Below are 20,446 nucleotides of genomic sequence, written 5' to 3'. Positions count from 1 at the left end.
TGTTGTTTCTCCTACTCAATGTAACTGAATATGTGGCAGTGGGACCTGGGTTTTTACTATTGATGTTCTTATATCTACCAGGCAGCTGTTATCTTGTGTTAGGGATCTGCTATCTGGTTACCTTCCCATTGTTCTTTTGTTTGGCTGCTGGGGGGGGGAAAGGGAGGGGGGTGATACTGGTAATAAAAACACATTCAAGCAGCAAGTACTGCGTCTGGCTGAATCTCTCAGTACCTTTATATGTTTGACTAAGTTTTCTACACCAGGTGGAGGTGTAAACTGAGATTGAAAGAGCCTAGTATTTAACCCTCCAAGCACAGTCAATCAAATTGTGTGGCCCATTGTTCTGTTGTTAAAATGGTGGGGGAGAGGAAAGGGAGGGAGTGATATCACTCGACCTTGCAGTACAGCAGTAAAGAGTGACCAAAATCACATGACTGTGGGCAGTTGGGAAACTGACAATATGTCTAGCCTGATGTCAGATTTCAAAATTAAATATTAAAAAAAAATCTGTTTGCTCTTTTGAAAAACGGATTTCAGTGCATTTTGAAAAAAAAAACATTTTTTCCCATGACGTTATCCCTTTAAGCAAAGGGTTTCCGATACGCTTTTCATGAATTAGGTGCGTGTAAGGGAATGTATTATGATCATGTTTGTTGATGCAGTGCATACCAGAGTCACAAAGAGAAGTAGTTGACAGTGGCTGGCCCCTTCCAGGGGAAGGTTTTAAACCTTGACCCATTAGTAAATGCATGCAGTCTGGAATAATGCAAACATGTAGAGCTCAAAAATAGCAATAAATGAATTATGCAGTGATTAGTCATTTGACAAGCAAATACTCAAGACTCAAGAAAACAAACACATGAGTTTCCCAAAACGTGGACTTCCTGCATATCCCACTTATTCCTACCATGTACTGCTTTACTTATGTAGCAGAAGTAGTTCTCTGCACTCAATTTGAAGCTCAGATACCTGTGGCCATTTACATAGGCGGAGGATGATTTTTTTTGTTTGGGGAGGCGGAAGGTGGCCATACATGAGCTGCCTTCCTAACCCCCCCCCCCCAAAAAAAAATGCCAAATTGCTGTGAGTGGAGCATTTTTGTAATTCTTTTTATTTATTTCTTTTGGGCTTCTGAGATTTTAGTAGTTAAAGGAGTGGTTTACCTTTACAATAATTTGTAGTATGTTATAGAATGGCCAGTTCTATAGCAACATATGACAAATTACACACCATTTTAGGGCGTGAACATAACTTGGATCCCAGCCCATTCCCCCTCTTTTGGTTATCTTTACCTTACTCTAATCTCCCAACTATGGATGATTTTTGTTTAGACATACTTAACAATGATAACTATTCCTAGCAACTGTGTACAAAAGACAACTCACACTTTATCTTTCACTTAATCTGACATTATTTGCATATGTAGCGGACAAGATGATAAAGACCTCAGTGAGAGTCAAAACACTGATCTAAATAAAACGTTTTTACCATTTCAAAGATCCTAGAGCACAATAGCTTTAGTAGTGTATATAAGGGTACGGCCACACTGGGTGTTTTGGGGAGATTTGGTCGCCTGGCGACTAATTGCCTTGTCTTTGCGGCGACCAATCTCCCCAAACGCCTTCCCTCACTCTGCGCCGGCTAAAATGAAAAAAAAGTACCCAGTGTGGCCTTACCCTTAAGGAGTAAAGCTGCTCCTTATTTTGTATCACTACTTGTGCTTCTAGGATGAAATAACAATGGCCCACTCTATTTTAATATAATCCAGTTGAGCAGGACCTTGCTCTTTATTTGGTCTATTAGGTTGTAACTTTTAGTCTTACTAGCAGATAATATTGCACATAAGTGAAATGTTGTTATGGGACTATATCTGAAGGTCTAGTGGTGAGGCAGAGAATCAGAAAAGTGCACCAGACACATTTTAAATAAGCATCAGAGGACTGAAACTGAAGCATATCTGTCTGTTAATCCCATATAGCTCAATGCAAAAGGGGTCAATCTTTTCATATCTGCCAAAGAACAACTGATTATATTATATATATATATATATATATATATATATATATATATATATATATAAATATATAGTATTTTTGTAATTCATAGGTACAAATGTGTTCAAGTATAAATCTATTGTCATATACTCAATGTGCACAAAAGGGCTCATCAAATAAAACAAGAAACAGGCAGTAGGTACATAAGGTCACACTCAGACTTGATCTTGTCTACTGACATACAGGCAGTCATTGGTGTCCTGATGTTTTCTTTCTCTTTACAAAGTGGGTGCAAATTGTTCTCATTGAAATCTCATTGCTTCAGGCACAATAGCATATGAAAACTCATTGAAATTTGCTACTCTTGCATTGGTTTGCTTCAGGCACAATAGCATATGAATCCTGGCAAATAATAGGGTCTTGTTAGGAAAAACATGATGATTTGCACCAATTGTTTACTTAAATAAAACAAAAACCTTTGTAACTGTTTCTCTCATACTTACTGTATATTGGCAAGAGATTATCACAAGATGGTTTCAGTAGCCAGCATTTGAGGTTAATGCATATTTCTCAGTATTTATAGTATTTTTATGTCAGTGGCATGTTCTTTCTCTAAATTCTCACTAGATGTCACAATTTTTCTTTTGGAAGACCTCCCTTTTTATGATTATTATTTCTCTCCTCAATATTTTTAATTTATTTCATAAGATCAAAAAGGGGACTTCTTTTTCTTGAGGCAAAAAGCCACAGGCTATATTTAATCCTTTTGGCCAAAACATATTAATTTTTCTTTAATTTTATGTATCAGCTGCACACTGTACCCTTCTAAGAAATATGCTATTTAAAATAAAGATGTTGCAGACACCACAGTGCCTAATAATTATCTTTTAAATACCTACCTAGGAATTGTATTTTATAAAATAATTTTAAACCGCTATGGACAAAAAAATACATCTACAGCTTGTAGTGAATTGGATACGTTGTGGCTAGCACACACATCCAAAATACAAGCATACATTTATATATATATGTGTGTATATGGTTTGCAGAGAGACTAGTTCTCCCATATATGACATAATATAAACAGTGAAGTGACCATCTCTCTCTATGAAACAAAACCACAGAAGACTTTTATAACTGTAATGGACAGCACATTAATGATTCCAAAATAGCCCCATATTAATTCACCTAGTAATTGCACTTATCCCCCTTCTGTAATGAAGTGTAATATGTCCTTTACTCTTTGCTATGCACAACAGGTGCAAGGCTTGCATGTACGTTGAAAATAGAAGTCCTGTACTTAACACACAAATAGGAAAAGAGCTCAGATGAACACTGAGCAAGTTTACTTTCATGTTGTTAGAGTTTTCATTTCTTGGTCTTGATCTTCATGTGGGGAGTAAAAAATAAAAAAATTTACATAAAAGTGACTAAAGCAATAAACTCATACCTCTGACGATAACTGCAACCCCCTTATATCTCTGATGACAACCACAACTATTGACCAAATTCTTCCCTTCCATGTCTCTATAGACAAATTCTAATGAAACAGCCTGTTAATACACAATAATAACCAAGCATTTCTTCATGATACATTACAAGCCATTGCCAACTGCAGATTTAAATTTTAATTTTGCCCACTGTGTCCTATACCTCCTTTTCATTTTTTGATTTTAAACATAAATAAGTAGGTGCTCTTTACCTCCTTTACACTACTACTGCACTACTATTGTGTACTGCTGCAGAATATGTTTGTAAAAATATAAGCATATTATAAGTCATTTAAGTCCCATATACATAAATGTTAGCACATCACATGGAAGCACAGGGGTATTAAATAAATAGAATGTTTAACAGGCTCTTGAATATGAAGCCCCTTTCACTTAACCTGACAAAATTTATTAAATCCCCAAGCAAAAAAAAAGAAGAAATAAGAGCGATAATATATGGGTGAGAACATTATAGATTGTTAGCCTTACCCAAATGGTTATTCTCATTGCAATTATAAAATCCTTATAAATTAAAACTACAAAGGCCTTTTAAACTAACAGTAGATTTTCTAATGGGTTTGTGCTCAACTTTTAAAGCCTGTGTTTTTTTAAGTCCTGTGTCAAAACAACTGCATGACCCTGCTTCTGTGTAGTGATAACCAACCCTCCTGATCAACTCATTCCAGTTACAGCACAAAAAAAGACATCTCAGCACTTTGAAAAGTGTTCACTTCAATCATACTCGTGTTCCAGTTGTCATAGATGTGACTCTTGAGGGTGTAAAGGGCAATAAGTCAAGATGTTTTATAATAGTCATGTGCCCCTTATGTTGTGAGGCATTTACATTCTGCGGTGCCATGGTCAGAGTTACAACAGATCTTTAAAGAGATAAATTACATTGAAGTGTACTCCAAGGCCATAGGCTATAGCTTATTATTGATCCACTGGCTGTTTATTTCAAATCTTTCCTCTAGTATAAAAGTGCCAACCTGTGTGGCCCACCTTAAAAGTCATCAGGATTGAATGTTAGAATGCCTTCCTCACCATGATATAAAAAAAATCCTTACAAAGTGTATAGATTTTCCAGAGGGACTAAATCAATTTTATTGTCGGTACAAAAAGGCATTCTTTTTTCTGTTGCAATCATAACGTTGTATTGAAAGACCTCCATTTTGAAATGGCATTTATATTCAATTGTTCTATTAAATATCCCAGAAAAGTTCAATGTCAATTGCGTATATTGAGGGAAGTTTCTACCTAAATGCATATATGTATTATATTATTTTCTATATTTATGTTATTGAATAGTGCTCTCATATGTATCGCAACCAAAGTATTTGTGGTAATATTTGGATCAAGGCGCATGTTCACTTTTAGTATGATGATGTTGTATTTATTATTTTTTTAATATTTATAAATGTTTGTGTGTGTGTTTTAACATAGTCTCAAAAACATCTGACATGATGAGATATACAGTTTTGTATATTTGGACAGGAGAATGACAATATAGATAAACTAGTTAAGATAGATAGATTTTGCCTCTTTTCTTTTTTAAGCACAAGATTATAGAAGATGCTAATTTACTTAGACCATGTAATTTAAGGGGGGATGCATGCACTGTACAAGGTAAGCAACTGTTTTAATGATTAATTTGAACTCCTCATTGTTATAGATTGGTATGGTGGCTTGGAAAATGACCCTAAAAAGTCCAGAGTATCCAGATGGCCGTGACATCATTGTTATTGGAAATGACATCACTTATAAGATTGGCTCATTTGGTCCACAAGAGGATCTTTTATACTTAAGAGCATCAGAACTCTCTCGATCGGAGGGGATTCCGAGAATATATGTTGCTGCAAACAGTGGTGCAAGGATAGGACTAGCTGAAGAGATCCGCCATATGTTTCATGTTGCATGGGAAGACCCTGCTGACCCTTATAAAGTAAGTTTTTCATTTAGTGGCATTTGTATCTGTTCCTAAATAATGTGTAATATATATTTCGTACATAAAATATATATGTGAATTTGGAAAACCGTGTAGTTATTATTGTACTTATAGTGGTAAGTGTATTGTCTTTTTTTTTGTTCTGTCTGGCTTTATGACTGAGATGCTATCTATCTTAATAAAAGAACTAGTTGGCTACAACCATCAGGGATCCTATCTTACTTCAATTGTTTACATATCATATGTACCACTTAAAAGGGAACTATCATGAAAATCAAATTGTCCAGATGGATAGATATAATGAAGATAATAATATTTGCAAATACAGTTGTTTACCAAAAATAGTACTTTTTAAAGGAGAAGGAAAGGTTAAAACTAAGTAAGCCTTATCAGAAAGGTCCATCTAAATATACCAGTAAACCCCCCAAGTAATGTTGCTCTGAGTCCTCTGTCAAAAGAAATACTGCATTTCTTTCCTTCTATTGTGTACACATGGGCTTCTGTATCAGACTTCCTGCCTTCACCTTAAACCTCATTGCCCTGGGCAAGAGCATGCTCAGTTTGCTCCTCTCCCCCCACCCCTCCCTTCTCTACTGTAATCTGAGCCCAGAGCAGGGAGAGACTCAGTCAGGAAGTGATGTCACACCACATTAATACTGCAGCTCCTATTCTAAACAAACAGAGAGTTTCTAGAGCTTTTTACGCAGGTATGGTAAAACATTCTACAGAATAAATATAACATTCTAGCTTGCACTATTGCAGCTAATCTATTGGCAATAAAATGCCTCCGTAGCTTTCCTTCTCCTTTAAAATAAACAAAATAATACTACAAACTGTTAGTAGCCTTTCTCTGAGAGCCAGTTCAAGCAGTTGCTCAGTGGGAGTGCCTATGCCTTGATGTGATGTCACAAATTGACAAGCAATGTCCCACCCTCCTGTATGCTGAATGCAAAGCAACCTTTAAACAGTATGCCCTGAATGCAAATGATCCAACTCCAAAGCTAGCAATAGGCATGTTGGAGAGAAGCAGCTGCAAATGGGACCACTATAGAAATAGAAATATTTAAAAAACGATACAAAACTTTTAAAACATCATATTTAGAGAATTGCATAACTTAATCCAGGGGTGCCCAGACTTTGTCACCTCGTGATCTACTTTTGCCACTTGACGTCCATCATAAGCTCTACCTTAAGAACTCAAAGCAGAATGGCACAGAGGCAATTCCATGTATAACTTTTTTTACGCACTACCATTTTTTCCACAGTCTACCAGAAACTTTAAAGTGATCATCTGGTAGACCGCGATTGATGTCTTGGGCATCCCTGACTTAATGCAATGATTCATTTCACAAATTTTTAATTTTGCAGTACTACTTTGAAGGTTTACTGGTATATTTAGATGGACCTTTCTGATAAGGCTTACTTAGTTTTAACCTTTCCTTCTCCTTTAATAGCAGTAAAATATAATTAATAAGTTGCTTAGACTGACAGTGGGGTATGCTGTGGACTGCACCACTTGACACAGAGAGGGTAGGAGGGAAAGATACACTATGTGGCTTGACACTGGTGTATGAGATTTTCAGTGTGATGCTGCAGACAATATACCTGGTGCAACTTGACATTGGGGGGACAGAGCCAGTATATGGATTTGATGCTGGGACAAAGGGACGTACAAAAATACTCTAAAAAGGCACATGAATTATGGTTGAAATACAATTAACATTTGGGCTATTTCCTTTGAACTGGTATATTTGCATTATTTTGTAAATTTCGGTTATAAAGCATACAATTATTATATACAGTAAATATTACCCTCTCTTTAATTTTTTTAACACCCTTTCTTCCATATTCTATTTCGTCCTGTGTCTTTTCTAAGTTTTGGTTTATTCCTTTTGTAGGGTTTCAAATACTTATATTTGACTCCTCAAGATTACAAGAAAGTGAGTGCTTTGAATTCTGTACACTGTGAGCATGTGGAGGATGAAGGTGAATCCAGGTAAATAAATGACTACAAAGGTTGGAACTTAATATTCGCTGTCCACTAGATTCCAGACTACACACTGTGACTACACACTGCATAGCAGTGAATGGCATTCCATGTCCCTCTTGTGTTCAATATATTGACACAATTGTGTTTAGGGGTTCAGAGTCAAAATGATGGTTCAGTTTGTGAGGCCATCAACTCTGAAAGATGCAGCATTGTCACTTATCAGTGCTGTTACCTTCTGTACATTACAATTAAAGACAATTTAAAGGCTGGTTCCAGAACAACATGACCGTGAACCCTATTGGAATATAAGTATTGGCTACTTAATATTAGATCATACATGAATGTGCAGAGCAATTCTAATGAGAATAAAAACAGGGACAAGGAAGAGATAGCACATTAAAGTAAAAAAGTGTTACGAATGCAGTCCCAAACCCATAACTAACTCCAAGGTTCTGGTCGCGGTTTACTCTTCTGCCTAATACAACCACCTTTGGCTTCGGGAGGAGCCCTCTGCTACTCAGGTGCTGCCAGGTCTTATTGTGAGAAAACCAGGGAGAGAGTTCTGGGCAAGCGAGGGAACCAAAAGTTGTACTTCAACAAGGAACAAGAAGCAGGCCGAGTTAAAACTGATCAGGAGAGGCGTTACAGATTCAGGAGACTAAAGAATAGTCAGGGTCACAGACCGGGTCAAATACACCAGTTTTGCTGTACAAAGCAGAATCTGTAAGAAAAGTCAAGGTACTGGCAGGGGTCAGGACAGGCAGCAGACGGGACAGGCAAGGTCAAACACAGTATAAACAACAAGAATCGCACCCAGGAACTAGTCAAATAGACCTAAGTTGGGCAATGGTACAATAGATGCAGACTCTTTAAATATTTGGATTTCGCTAATATGCGCGATGACGTCATCAGGCGCCAGCGTCAAACCCAGAAGCGATGGTTCACCCTCATCATTCGGTGCTAGGAAGACAGATGTGGTGGGGACGCTCATCGCACTACCGCTAGACCACCAAAATGAGTCCACACATGAAGCAGGAAATATGGGGTTCTTTTGTATGTAGTTATATATGTTCAGGATATAAACCCATTTATTGTATGGGATTTGTTGACGCTTTATAAATACATGTTAATAATAATAATAATAATAATGGAGACCCAAATCCTGCACAATGTTTGCAGTAGTCGCCTGGCATATGTACCCTTGATTTAGAAAGTAAACTACAGCTGCTCACTGCCATAAGGCGAGTTGAGACTTTAAGGGGCAGATTTATTAAGGGTGAAATTGAAAAATCTAATTATTAAATTTGAATTTCTATGTCATTTTAGTGTACTTCGACTAGGGAATAGTCCAAATTCGAATCCAATTTTAAAAAAATTTGAAGATTCGAATTTTGAAATTGATCATGTACTGTCTCTTTAAAAATTTGACTATTCGCCATCGAAAACCTGCTGAATTGCAGTTTTAGCCTATGGGGGACCTCCTAAAACCAATTTGGAGTCATTTGGTGGACTTTGAAAAATCAAAGTTTTTTTGGTGAAATACTACGAATCGAATTCGATCAAATACGATCCGAATTCAATTCGAGCGAACGAATACAGCCTATTGAAATTAAGTTTTTAATGAATTTCGTTTTGGTCTTTTTTTATTCAAATTTCGAGGTGACCCTTGATAAATCTGCCCCTAAGACTTTTAGTGCAATTGCCCTGTGCACTAGCAATGCGCCCCCCCCCCCTTGACCTGCTCTTGCTTAAAAAAGGTAAACCCATTGCAGGAGCAGCCTCAGGCTGAGAGAAGGAGAGTATTGCCCCTGCTAATCTAATTTGGGACCGGGAACTGAAGCCCCTAAATTTATAAATGAAAATGTTACATTGAAAGCAGTAAGTAAATAAGAAATTTGGTCTGAGTTTGCAGTCATTTTCCCTCACTCTTTTTTTATGCACCTTGTAGTCTCTCTGTAAATTTCTTTATCTCAGAAATAGTAGCCGTTGGAACATATTCAGATTGCTAATTGGTGTCAGTATAAATTAACTACAGATTAAAACAATGATTTATAGACCGTTTAACCCAATGTAAAGCCAGAGGTGCGATTTAAATGTAAGGATCAATGACATCAAAAGGGTAAATTCTTTATTATAAAGTAGATCTACACCTTCATGACTTAACTTGTATTTAGCTGCATGAATTATTAATAAGCGTTCTGCCAAATTCAAATAGGGACGAAGTGATTACTTTTACCTTTTAATAATGTCATACCCTAATTTCCAGAGATGTATTTTTGAAATTAGTGTTTTCTTAAAGGTTAAATATTTATTATGTCTGGGAGTTTGACTTTGTATGCCTAGAAATGCTTGTCTTTTTCTCTGGACTGTGCTATACTAATGTCTGTACTAAATGTATAGAGAGTAAACAATAAAGAGGGTGTCGACAGTACCCTAGGTAATTAGACACAAGTGTTACACTTGTCAATTAGGTGCCATATCAATAAAGAGCTACTAAAGGTATGGTTAATTTTTAAGTTTATGTTATAGAATAGCCAATTCCAAGCAAGTTTCCATTTGGCCTTTATTTTTCCTTTTTTCAAAAGGGGGTCACTGACCCCATCTAAAAAACAAATGCCCTGTAAGGCTACAAATGTAGTGTTATTGCTTCCTTTTATTACTCATATTTCAATTCAGACCCACTCCTATTCATATTCCAGTCTCTCAATTAAAGGTATCCTATAGTTTTTTTACTGTTTGCTGAGCAGAATACAATGAAACTAAAAAACAAATATATAACATTTATATGTTTTCTCTAATACCCAGGGGTAGGCCAAGCCAGCCACCTCGCTCACCGTGTACGCGCACACGTTAGCATGATTTTGTTGGGGGGGGCATGTTGAGTAGAAGTGGAGCAGCTGGAGCAAGCGAAGCCGCACTAGAGGTAGGCAGAAGACCCTTTCAAAAGGTACCAGCTCAGCACCCCCCCCCTTTGTTGTAGACAGGTATCTCTTCTGCCTACCCCTAGTTCCGGCCCTGCTAATACCCTAATATACCAAGTTAGGCATGATTGGTGCTGGAATTTACTGGACATACAGTACTAACTGTACCCTGCTGATTTTTTTCTAGATCCTCTTCCAAATGTTAGTGCTTGAGGCACACTTTCTCAGAAATATAAATAGTATAAATGAAAACCACTAAGAGTTAAAAGTCTCATGAGTTCCCAAAATCATATTGTATTTCAGTGGAGTAACTACCAGGGATGTGATCGCACCTGGGCACGGCAGGGGGTCTTTTTGGCATGCAAGCCCAGATCGCTGCCACACACATTTTGAGAGGGGTAGGGGGCCCGGGTCCACATCCAGCACCCGTGCTCGCATGTGCTTAGGTACGCCGATGTTGTATTTAAAGGGGACCCATCACCCCAAAAAATTATTCAAAATCTTATTTTATCACATCAGAAAAATGAACTGTAATTACACTAAATAAATTATTTGAATCTTGTTTCCTTCAGTCTAGGAATTCATAATTATAGCAAGCAGGCAGGAGCCATATTGTGAACACTATTATTAAGGCAAGCCTTGTATCATCTCAGAATCTTGTTTGTGCACCAGAATGGGGGACCCGATGTCCATCCCATGCTCTGGTTACACAATTAAATGGTGAAGAGACTGGGAGAGTGCGGTGAGCAGTTACATCTAAGAAGGGCTTGGATACAAAGTGAAAGTAATTGTCTGCCCCGCCTCTCTGCCTAAGGCATAGAGGAGGGGCAGACAATATTTGATTGACAGCTGAGATTTTTAAATGAGTATGAGCTATGAATGCTTAAATAAAAAATATAAATTTCATCTCATGTTTAATTTGAAAAGAACTTTTATTATACAGCTTTTTGTGTCAGGCTGACAGGTCCACTTCATTATTTCCATCAGATACAAGATAACAGACATCATTGGCAAAGAAGAAGGCCTTGGAGTAGAAAACCTCAGGGGATCTGGTATGATTGCTGGAGAGTCCTCTTTAGCCTATGAAGAAATCATCACCATCAATCTGGTAAATCTTCTAAACAGAAACTAATGAAAATGGAGGATTGGTAATATAAGTGCATACTTTTTAAAGGCCACTTTGCCCTTCACCAGAATTTTGCTTAGCATAAGCACATAGCTATATTAACATATGTTTAGACTTATGTTGTCTCATGTATGTGCCAGAGAATGATGTTCTTTAGGATTCTTTTTTGGATATTTTTAATGGGATTTTAAGCACAATAGGAGCCCAACTGCACTGTTGCAGCTGCATGTAGCCAGATTCGAGACTAAGGAAATTCAGGCTAGATTAAAACAGCAAACTGAGCCAGAAGTACTTTCTCAAAATATTTGAAAAATGCCAATAAACCAAATATAAATTAAATATTTACTGTTTATGAATATATATATGTGTGTGTGTGTATTATTAATCAGGTATAAGAATGTATTTACTTTATATGCATACCTAAAAGACATCTGTATTAAAGGAAATGTAAAGCCTACATTTTCCTACAATGTATATAAGTCCCCCACCCAAGACACATCATTTGTACTGCATATACCCCCTCCATTTGGCAGCGCCATCACATTTTCCTAAAACAAATAGCAGCTTTTATCTGGTGACTAAGGTGAGCTCAGGGGAGGTGGTTAGGAGAAAAAAATCGGATCAGACAGCTAAAGTTTCTATGGGAACCAGCAATGCTATCTCTTCATTTACTGTTAGACTGGAGGGTGTGTTTAGTAATCTGAGCTGAGAAGAACTGAGCATGCTCATAAGTCAACAGCCGAAGCAAATTCCTGAGGGAGGCGGCTGAGGGGGTTAGAGGAGTAGAAAGATTTTTAAGTGATTAAGGCAGTAGTGCCCATACTTTACTAATGTGGGTTCTACTTTTAGTGACGTTGTCCCATGATGATCTACATCTATAAAAGCATTGTTCGCATTCTGTTCTGTGGAAAATTATTACTTAAATATTGATGTATGAGAAAATGTATATTGCTGTATTTAACAATCAACTATGTCTTATGGAACCTTAACATAATAAATATCTGAATCAAAAACAAAAAATAGGAGGGTGATTTAGACAAGCTGTGTGTTGACATTGTATTGAGATCTACTGATCAACAGCTTAAAGGAGTTGTTCAGCATAAAAATAAAAACTGGCCAAACAGATAGTATGTGCAAAATAAAAAGTGTTTATAATATAGTTAGCCAAAAATGTAATGTATAAAGGCTGGAGTGACTGGATGTCTAATATAATAGCCAGAACACTACTTCCTGCTTTTCAGCTCTCTTGGTTCCCACTGATTGGTTACCAGGCAGTGACCAATCAGTGACTTGAGGGGGGGCACATGGTCATAACTGTTGCTTTTGAATCTGAGCTGAATGCTGAGGATCAATTGCAAACTCACTGAACAGTTATGTATCATGTGGCCCCCTCTACAAGTCACATACTAACTCAGTTAGAGAGCTGAAAAGCAGAAAGCTGTGTTCTGGCTCTTATGTTACATATCCAGTCACTCCAGTCTTTATACATTACATTTCTGGCTAACTATATTTGAAACAGTTTTTATTTTGCATAGCCTATCTATTTATCCAGTTTTTATTTTTACACTGAACTGTTCCTTTATGGTCTACTGGTACCTTTTGGACACCCTTGCATTAAGGAGATGCTGCAGCCTTACTGTTAACCTTTTATCAACCAGAGTGCCAGTTAGCTAAAGACTTCAAAGAGGCTGTTGACTGATTACATTTTTGTGGAGGGGGTTTACATGTCCTTTAACTGCAGGACACAATGCACAGGTACTACAAACTGGTTGAAGAGGAGGGTTACACTAAATTAACCTAGAAACCTGTGCATTGACATTACCTGGTATTGTTATAGTAATGCTTTTTGCAGGTAGAAGCAAAGCAATATTATTATTCACAACTACTGATAAAAAATCCCCATATGATCCATTAGGATATTATTCCATACATATTGGAATGTTAATAAAACCCAGTGAGTTTCTAGTATTTCCGTCCAGTTTTCCATTACTGATGCTTCACAGGTCTTCAGAGCTAACATGTAGCCGTTTCTTTTTGGTATGCATCATAATGGAAAAATGTCCAGTTTAATTTAAATGATGGTATTGATGCAGTGCTAAATGTAAACCAAACTAAATATACCTAATATGTCTCCATTACACCAATTACATCCAAACCAGCAGCGCCTTTCATGAAAGCACAGTATGATTATATATTATTCATTCATAATTGCTCCTTCTATCATGATTTCATAGGATCCATTTAGATAGCAAAATGTTGATATTTTTCTCCTTGCGTTGTTTGTCTGCAGCTGTCAGTAGGCTTTGTACATATTGCTAGAAAAGGATAAACAAAATGCATACCTTGCGTTTGTATTCTACATGTAACTTTTGTCCATTTTTGAAAAGGGTTTGGCAATAAAGAATTAAGATAAGCACTAAAATAAATTCCTTTTGTCTTTTCCCAGGTCACATGTCGTGCAATTGGCATTGGAGCTTATTTAGTCCGTCTGGGTCAAAGAACAATCCAGGTTGAAAATTCACATATCATTCTGACAGGAGCAGGGGCTCTTAACAAAGTAAGTTATTATAGCACCTTCAATTTTGATTTCATTCGTTGGATTTTTGTTCAGTACTGGCTGTGTCCTTTATATTAGAGTGCCACCTGATATAATGCAAGAAGACAGTTAAAGTTAGTTATAATACAACAAAATCCTGTAATGTGTTCCTCTTTTAATTGCTGACTGAAAAGAATGAAATGCCACAAGCTGGTCAGTTTTTAGCAATTCTTTTATTTTGACATCACAAACAAGCCAGAAATCATGCATGCCATTAAGAATCTTACAGAACAATTTTGGCATCTAATTTGTCTCCCGAAACAGTGTTTCATTTGCAGCTTGTTCTTCTCAACCGTGTCTTTTCTTTAATCAGTTCAGACAGTGCAGTCTCCTTCTTTATGATGACATTAAGTATGACCATAGGTTGAGGGTAGTCTTTCAATAGTTTGTAATGGGTTGATCCTTGTTTCTAGTCCCTTACAGTATATATTGTAGTCAGGGAGTACTTACTGCTGTTCTTATTCCTTGTTATCAATAAACATGTGTGTATTCTTTAGCCTTGCATTTGGAATGAAATGAAACTGGGGTACAGAAAGTGACACGACCAACCTGTCCATGTATTGTAGCCACTGCATATTCTCACATCATCACCATTGGATCAGTAAGCTGTGGGGATAATTTTACCTGAATCATCTTGATATAGCCATTAAATGATCCACCTTTAATGCTGTGCAGATTTTTAGAACCAAACTCGCTTAACAAGCGTTGGGACTAAACTTAAAATCTTAGTGTTCTGGACCAAGCTTTTGTTAGTAACACAACATACTTGTTCTTAGTCAGGTTTCTCTGGGCTGAAGTTTTTCATAATGAGTTTTTAGCCCCTGAAGCCTGTGTGTTAAAGCTTTGGCATATGGACTGGATATACAGCATTGTTATAGATCACAGTAATGTAACTTACTAGGGAGCCTCATGGTCACATCTCATTGTAACTGGTTACAAAGCAATGTACTGTAAATCGGTGCTGAATAATGTTATCAGTTTGTCACGTGGTAATGAAACTGGTAGCATGTAACTAGGTGCTCAGGGATTTAAATTAGTTGAGGGAAATGTAACCGGGTGCAGATCAGAGTAACTTTTCAGAGCCTTAAAATTACTTGCAGATTCATTTAACTGGAAAACATCTGGAATATATATTTATTCCACTCTATAGAACTTCTGAAATATGATGTCAGCGATGCTGTCCATGTAAAGAACTTACCTCAAGTTGTCTGGAATAAGGCTTCTGGCATTATTTATAATAAAGCCTGCATTTTACATTGTGCCGTTTGTACTCAACAAGCTTTATAGATTTACAGAATGTCCTAGTGCTCAAGTACTCCATATAACCATGGTTAAAAAAAACTTTCAGACGGTTCCCTTGTTGGTTGTGCAAAATCTAAAGCGCTGGCTTCTTTCTAGGCTTGTCATTATGTGAAGTGTGTTAAGAAAATGCAGAATGATATCGTTGCGTTTTTACATCTGAGAATGCTTTCCTTCATATTTCATAGCTGTTTGGGTTGTTTTCGGTTAATGCGTTAGGCATGAAAAGCCCTGCATTATTTTAAAAATTGCTCATATTATCTCTTTGATGGCAAAACAGTTCACTTGTAGCAGCACAAAACTCCTCTGAAAGTGTGCATATTTGAATCCCCATGATGAGACAGAAATAAAGAACTAAAACACTACGCATACCAGAGTTCTGAAGTGTAAATGCCATTTGCCAGTCTGTAGCATATGAATACAAGTAGGAAATAGACACTTCTGTTTTGAATCCAGAGTTAAGCATGTACAAGTTTTGATTCTTCACAATTTTATGTTATTGCTAGCAAAGTGATGGGTTTTCCCCATAGTTTATAAATGGAAATATTGTTGCCACAGTACTTTTGCTTCCAACTGTTTTTAGGAATGCAGGTGTAGTAGGCCATTTCTGCACTTGGTTTTCTTGCTGATTTCCATAATTTTTTCGGAGGTGTCACCCAATTTTCACGAAACTTGGGGTTTGGCACAAGACCGAGCACAAATCAATAAAATCGTTGGGACTTTTCCCATTGACTTATATGCAACCTCGACAGGTCTGAGATGCCGGGATTTTAGATTCTGAGTTTTTCAGCCTCGGGGTTTAATAAATTCTGAAAAATTCAATTTAAGCCCGATTTAAAAAAAAAAAAAATCACAAATTAGTTATTAGTTACTAAGGGGGTTATTAGTTAATAACCCCCTTAGTAACAGCAACAGCAAGATGCATATTGGTTCTTTGACTTGTTATGATAAATAGTTACTTGGTATAAGTTGGAGTAGCTCCGTTATGTCAACATTGTTTCAATAGTATTTATAAATTGCATTAAAATGTAATATAATTGAGACCACTGAAGGGTATGTTGTGAAGAAGGTGTTTAATTTTACCTACTCATTTTTTGTGTTGCATTACAGCCCATATCCGCCTGAATATGGAAGCACCAGTGAGCTAGTTTTTCAGCTTTTTAACATTGGGCGGGGCTTGGAAATTTAAACTGTCCAGTGTGGCATTATTTAAAATATGATGGAACGTATTAACGTAAGATAATTTTGAATACCAAAATTTAACCCGCCCTGTGCCTGTAGGCACAGATCCTAGGAGCACAAGGACCTGTGCAATTATACTTACCTGTATTTGTTATCACCGTAAACATAAGAGGTAGGCTGGGAGAGGCACATACTGTAGATGCCCTCCTCATGCAACTTGCCTGTCCCCTAACTTTTACTTAATTTAGACATTCAAATAAAAGGATGCCAGTGGGTTTAGGGTACAGAACAAATCACTGCTGTATGGCTTCCTTGCACCTGTTTTTTAATCCAGTGGGAAGTGCAGAGCACAGCTATGCTGCAGTTGCAAATGCTCAGTAAATGATCATAAAGGGATGCAGAGTTGTACCCTCAAGCAGTTGTGTCTGTGACATTAAAAAATTACCTCTGTAGATTACTATTATTTTTTGGGAGGATAATAAAAGGTAAGTGGATACTGTAATGTTTGTTCTCTTATAATCACTGCAGTACAATGCATCATACTTCAACTTCAATTATTATAAATGGCAAACATAAGAATGCATAGTATATTATTTAAAGAGATAATTTAGCGGTATTATGTTTGTATATTTTTTGGCTGTTGTGGATGCTAACATAACAGCACAGTAGAATATGTAATATAAAATACTGTCTACCAAAAGCACAAGACAAGACTGTAGAATATTAGCTTAGCCAATCAATGTCTTTAATTCAAAGACAAACACTTGTTAATTATATTATAGTTTAGTTCAGTTGCTTCAAGTAACAGATCAACTCTTGGCTTTGACTGTACCTTTTCAATTCAGAAATATGCTTCCAAAATCCTTGGAAGTGAAAGTGAATACATTAGATTCTAGAGGAGATGGCGTTTCTGAACCTTTTATCAAACTGGTACACTATTTCAGAATCGGATTTCAGACCATGTGCCCAGTTACCAGCAGAGGTATCTAGAAGTTAGTAACAAAACAAAATTAAAAACGTATTTTAACAAATTAAAATACATTTAGAAAAACATGTAATGTTAGTAACTTGGTTTAATGCAAAAAGTGGTGCTCACAAAAGATATCCCATGTAGGAAAGGAACTACATTCCTTTTGTGCCTAGTCTGAGAACTTACTTTACTAGTTGTTTCCATAATTATGATATTGTTTATTGGTGCCGTGAGTGGTAAAACGTACCTGCATAAAATAACGCATGGGGTAGCTGCAATCACTAAACACAGGACTATATTCTCCCGTTTGTTATTGTATTTTACACTGTATAGCTAGATAGAGAGAGAACTCATTCCACAGAAATGTACATTTCTTTGATATAAGTTGACCAGAAATCAGAATTTTCATGATTGAACATTTCTCTATTTTTATGCTGTCATTAAGCTACAAGTCAGTTATGTGCATTTCAGGTCCTGTTTTATGCCCTGTGAATAGATTTATAGGTTTCACTAGTAGGAAAACCGTTTTGCTTTTGTCTGGTTTCTGGTCTTCATATATATTCTGTGCATTCTACACTCTTGGCTATTATGAGATGCAATTAACTGTCCTCTGAGAGCGATCGCATGCTCATTTGTTTCTTTTGTGTACATTACAGTCTTACCTACACTGGTGTATTGTCGGTTCAGTATAGTAAATAATTTTATTTGCTTGTATTCAGTCTAATATTGTATGGTGAGTGGGTATATGAACTCCAGTTATTAGCAGTAATATGATTTGATGAAGTATTATTAATTCCCTAGTAACTTATATATATTTTCTCAGCGAAGTATTAGCCAATATTTCATATTGGTTTATATATGGGTAGGGAAATGTGCACTTTAGGGTATGATGTAGAATGGATAAGCACATGATTACTTATAAGTATATGGCCCAAAGTAAAGGGGTATTGTCATACCTTACTTTTGCTTCTTGTGTCATTTGGACTTCATCTGTGCTTAAACTATGCTTATAATGCACTATACCTCAATAAATGTAGGGGCTGAAACACCCCCAAATTTTCTCTTCCCCCTTGTATTTGTTTCTTTTTGTGGTGAACCTGCTGACCCCCTAAAAAACTTAAATAATGATGATAATGCACCTCCACTGGCTGCATCAAACGTATCAGCACATCAAAAGCCAGGAGGCATGAAATGCAAATGATAAAGTGAAAGCATATGGATTGTGCATGATCGCCTGACGTCCAATGAATTTTAAAAGGTGCTTCCTAGCATGGAAAGGAAGGAGGAGGAGGTGGAGAGAGGACAAGGGGGGGTTGAAATAAACACATTATCCCTGCACATTTTTTTTTATTCTTTCACTCCTGACAATATTTTTTTACACCTCACTGAGCACTCGCTCTGTTTCTCCCTCTCTCTCCCGCTCTCAATACACCTCACACACATCTTGGGTCATGTCACTGCAGCTCCTGTAGAAATAATAAAATATAAACCACAAGGTTGTTATTTGCATAGAAATAGCATGGGGGCCCCAGGCAGGAAAAAAAAATGATACAGAGATGGCCTACCTAATGAAAACTAAAACAAACAACGAAAAAAATTATTTTGCCATGAGTGGGTTAAATAACACACAATCTATTTGTCAGCCTTTACCATCGCACCCATGTTCCACATTTAATATTCTTCAAACGTCATTCCCCACCTCAGTGCAATCATAGATTATTTGGCATCTAGGATGTTAAATGTTCTAATATGTAAAACCGGCTGTCTATTAAACTGAAAGGCCATTGTAATACAAGGCAATAACTTTCACCATCATGTTAATGTAAATGACTGTGAATCCCTAAAGAAATGTTTGAACTTAAAGGCCTGTAGTTCTAAGGGGAAGATTAATAATGCAAAACTATCAACTCTATCCCCTGCAAGTGTTACTGATATTTACCATTAGGATCTAATAGACTCCAGTGAACTTTCACTGTTAAGAGTCGGCAGCATCAATTAAAAAGCCATTTGCTGACCTAAAGCCCCACAATCTCCACGATTTCCATCTTTGCATGTTGACCCTTTCTTTAAAATCAGCGAATGTTAGTAACAATGAACATAAAAGTTATATTTATTCCTTTGTTATTCTAATCAGTTATATAGTATATAGTTTTAACTAGAGCGTGAATCTCCATAGTTGTTCATGTCTCCTGTGAGTGGCTACAGTATAACACATGACCTTGAAAAAAATCATCTCCTCTGGTTCTTTCCTGTGCTCCACCATTATAGTATGCTTTGTGTGTTCAAGGTTTTTATCCAAGTGTGCTTTATAAAAAGAAAATGTACAGAACTGAGCAATAGAGAATTTACTGAAATGTTGTATTCACCCTACCTTTATGTTCATCTACTGACAAAAAATGTGAGTGACCACTGTAAGGTTCTGCGCACTTAATGCAGCACATTGTAAGCTTCTGAACACTGTAAAGTTCTACACACTCAATGCAAAAATTAGTTAATATTGTGATAAGAGTACTAAAAAACTAAAAAAAACTAAAAAATAAGAACACAAGACAGAACAGCATAACACAGTGTAGATGTTGCCCTCAGAAGGCTTTAGGCTGCATGTCTTGCACGTAAAGGGCTTTTTGGCTCCTTTTAGCCCATCTCACCCTAAGCAGGTTCAGTTCTCTGCTTGGATAGATAGAGATAAATTGTATACTATATAATAAAGTTGTCTCTGCGTCCAGTCCCTGTGTCCGTGGGATTGCGCTACTGCGCATGTGCCTAGGGTTGCCACCGGCAGGCCCGGACTGGCAATACCTGGGGTCGGGCAAATGCCCGAAGGGCTGCTTCATACTCCGTTCAAGAGGGCCAGTCGCTCCTGATTCGAATTAGAAACTGTGCCACAGACTAACCTGGCGCTCATCGGAAAGTGATCCGCTCCACGCTCG

General features: G+C 37.0%; 1 protein-coding gene across 6 annotated transcripts in view; it reads left to right on the top strand.

Moving 5' to 3' along the window:
- acaca.S (acetyl-CoA carboxylase alpha S homeolog) overlaps nt 1-20,446 on the top strand; it is a 232,533-nt gene that overhangs the window by 140,336 nt on the left and 71,751 nt on the right. For all 6 annotated transcript variants that reach the window (XM_018249417.2, XM_018249415.2, XM_018249416.2 and 3 more), the window contains 4 exons: nt 5,160-5,429; nt 7,331-7,428; nt 11,331-11,451; nt 13,916-14,026. In XM_018249417.2, coding sequence (XP_018104906.1) covers nt 5,160-5,429; nt 7,331-7,428; nt 11,331-11,451; nt 13,916-14,026 — 600 coding nt within the window. The remainder of the gene's footprint in view (nt 1-5,159; nt 5,430-7,330; nt 7,429-11,330; nt 11,452-13,915; nt 14,027-20,446) is intronic.

This window comes from Xenopus laevis, chromosome 2S (genome assembly GCF_017654675.1).
Source record: "Xenopus laevis strain J_2021 chromosome 2S, Xenopus_laevis_v10.1, whole genome shotgun sequence".
Classification (NCBI taxonomy): Eukaryota; Metazoa; Chordata; class Amphibia; order Anura; family Pipidae; genus Xenopus; species Xenopus laevis.
Note: the sequence above shows the minus strand (reverse complement) of the source record. Positions and strands in the feature narration are given on the sequence as shown.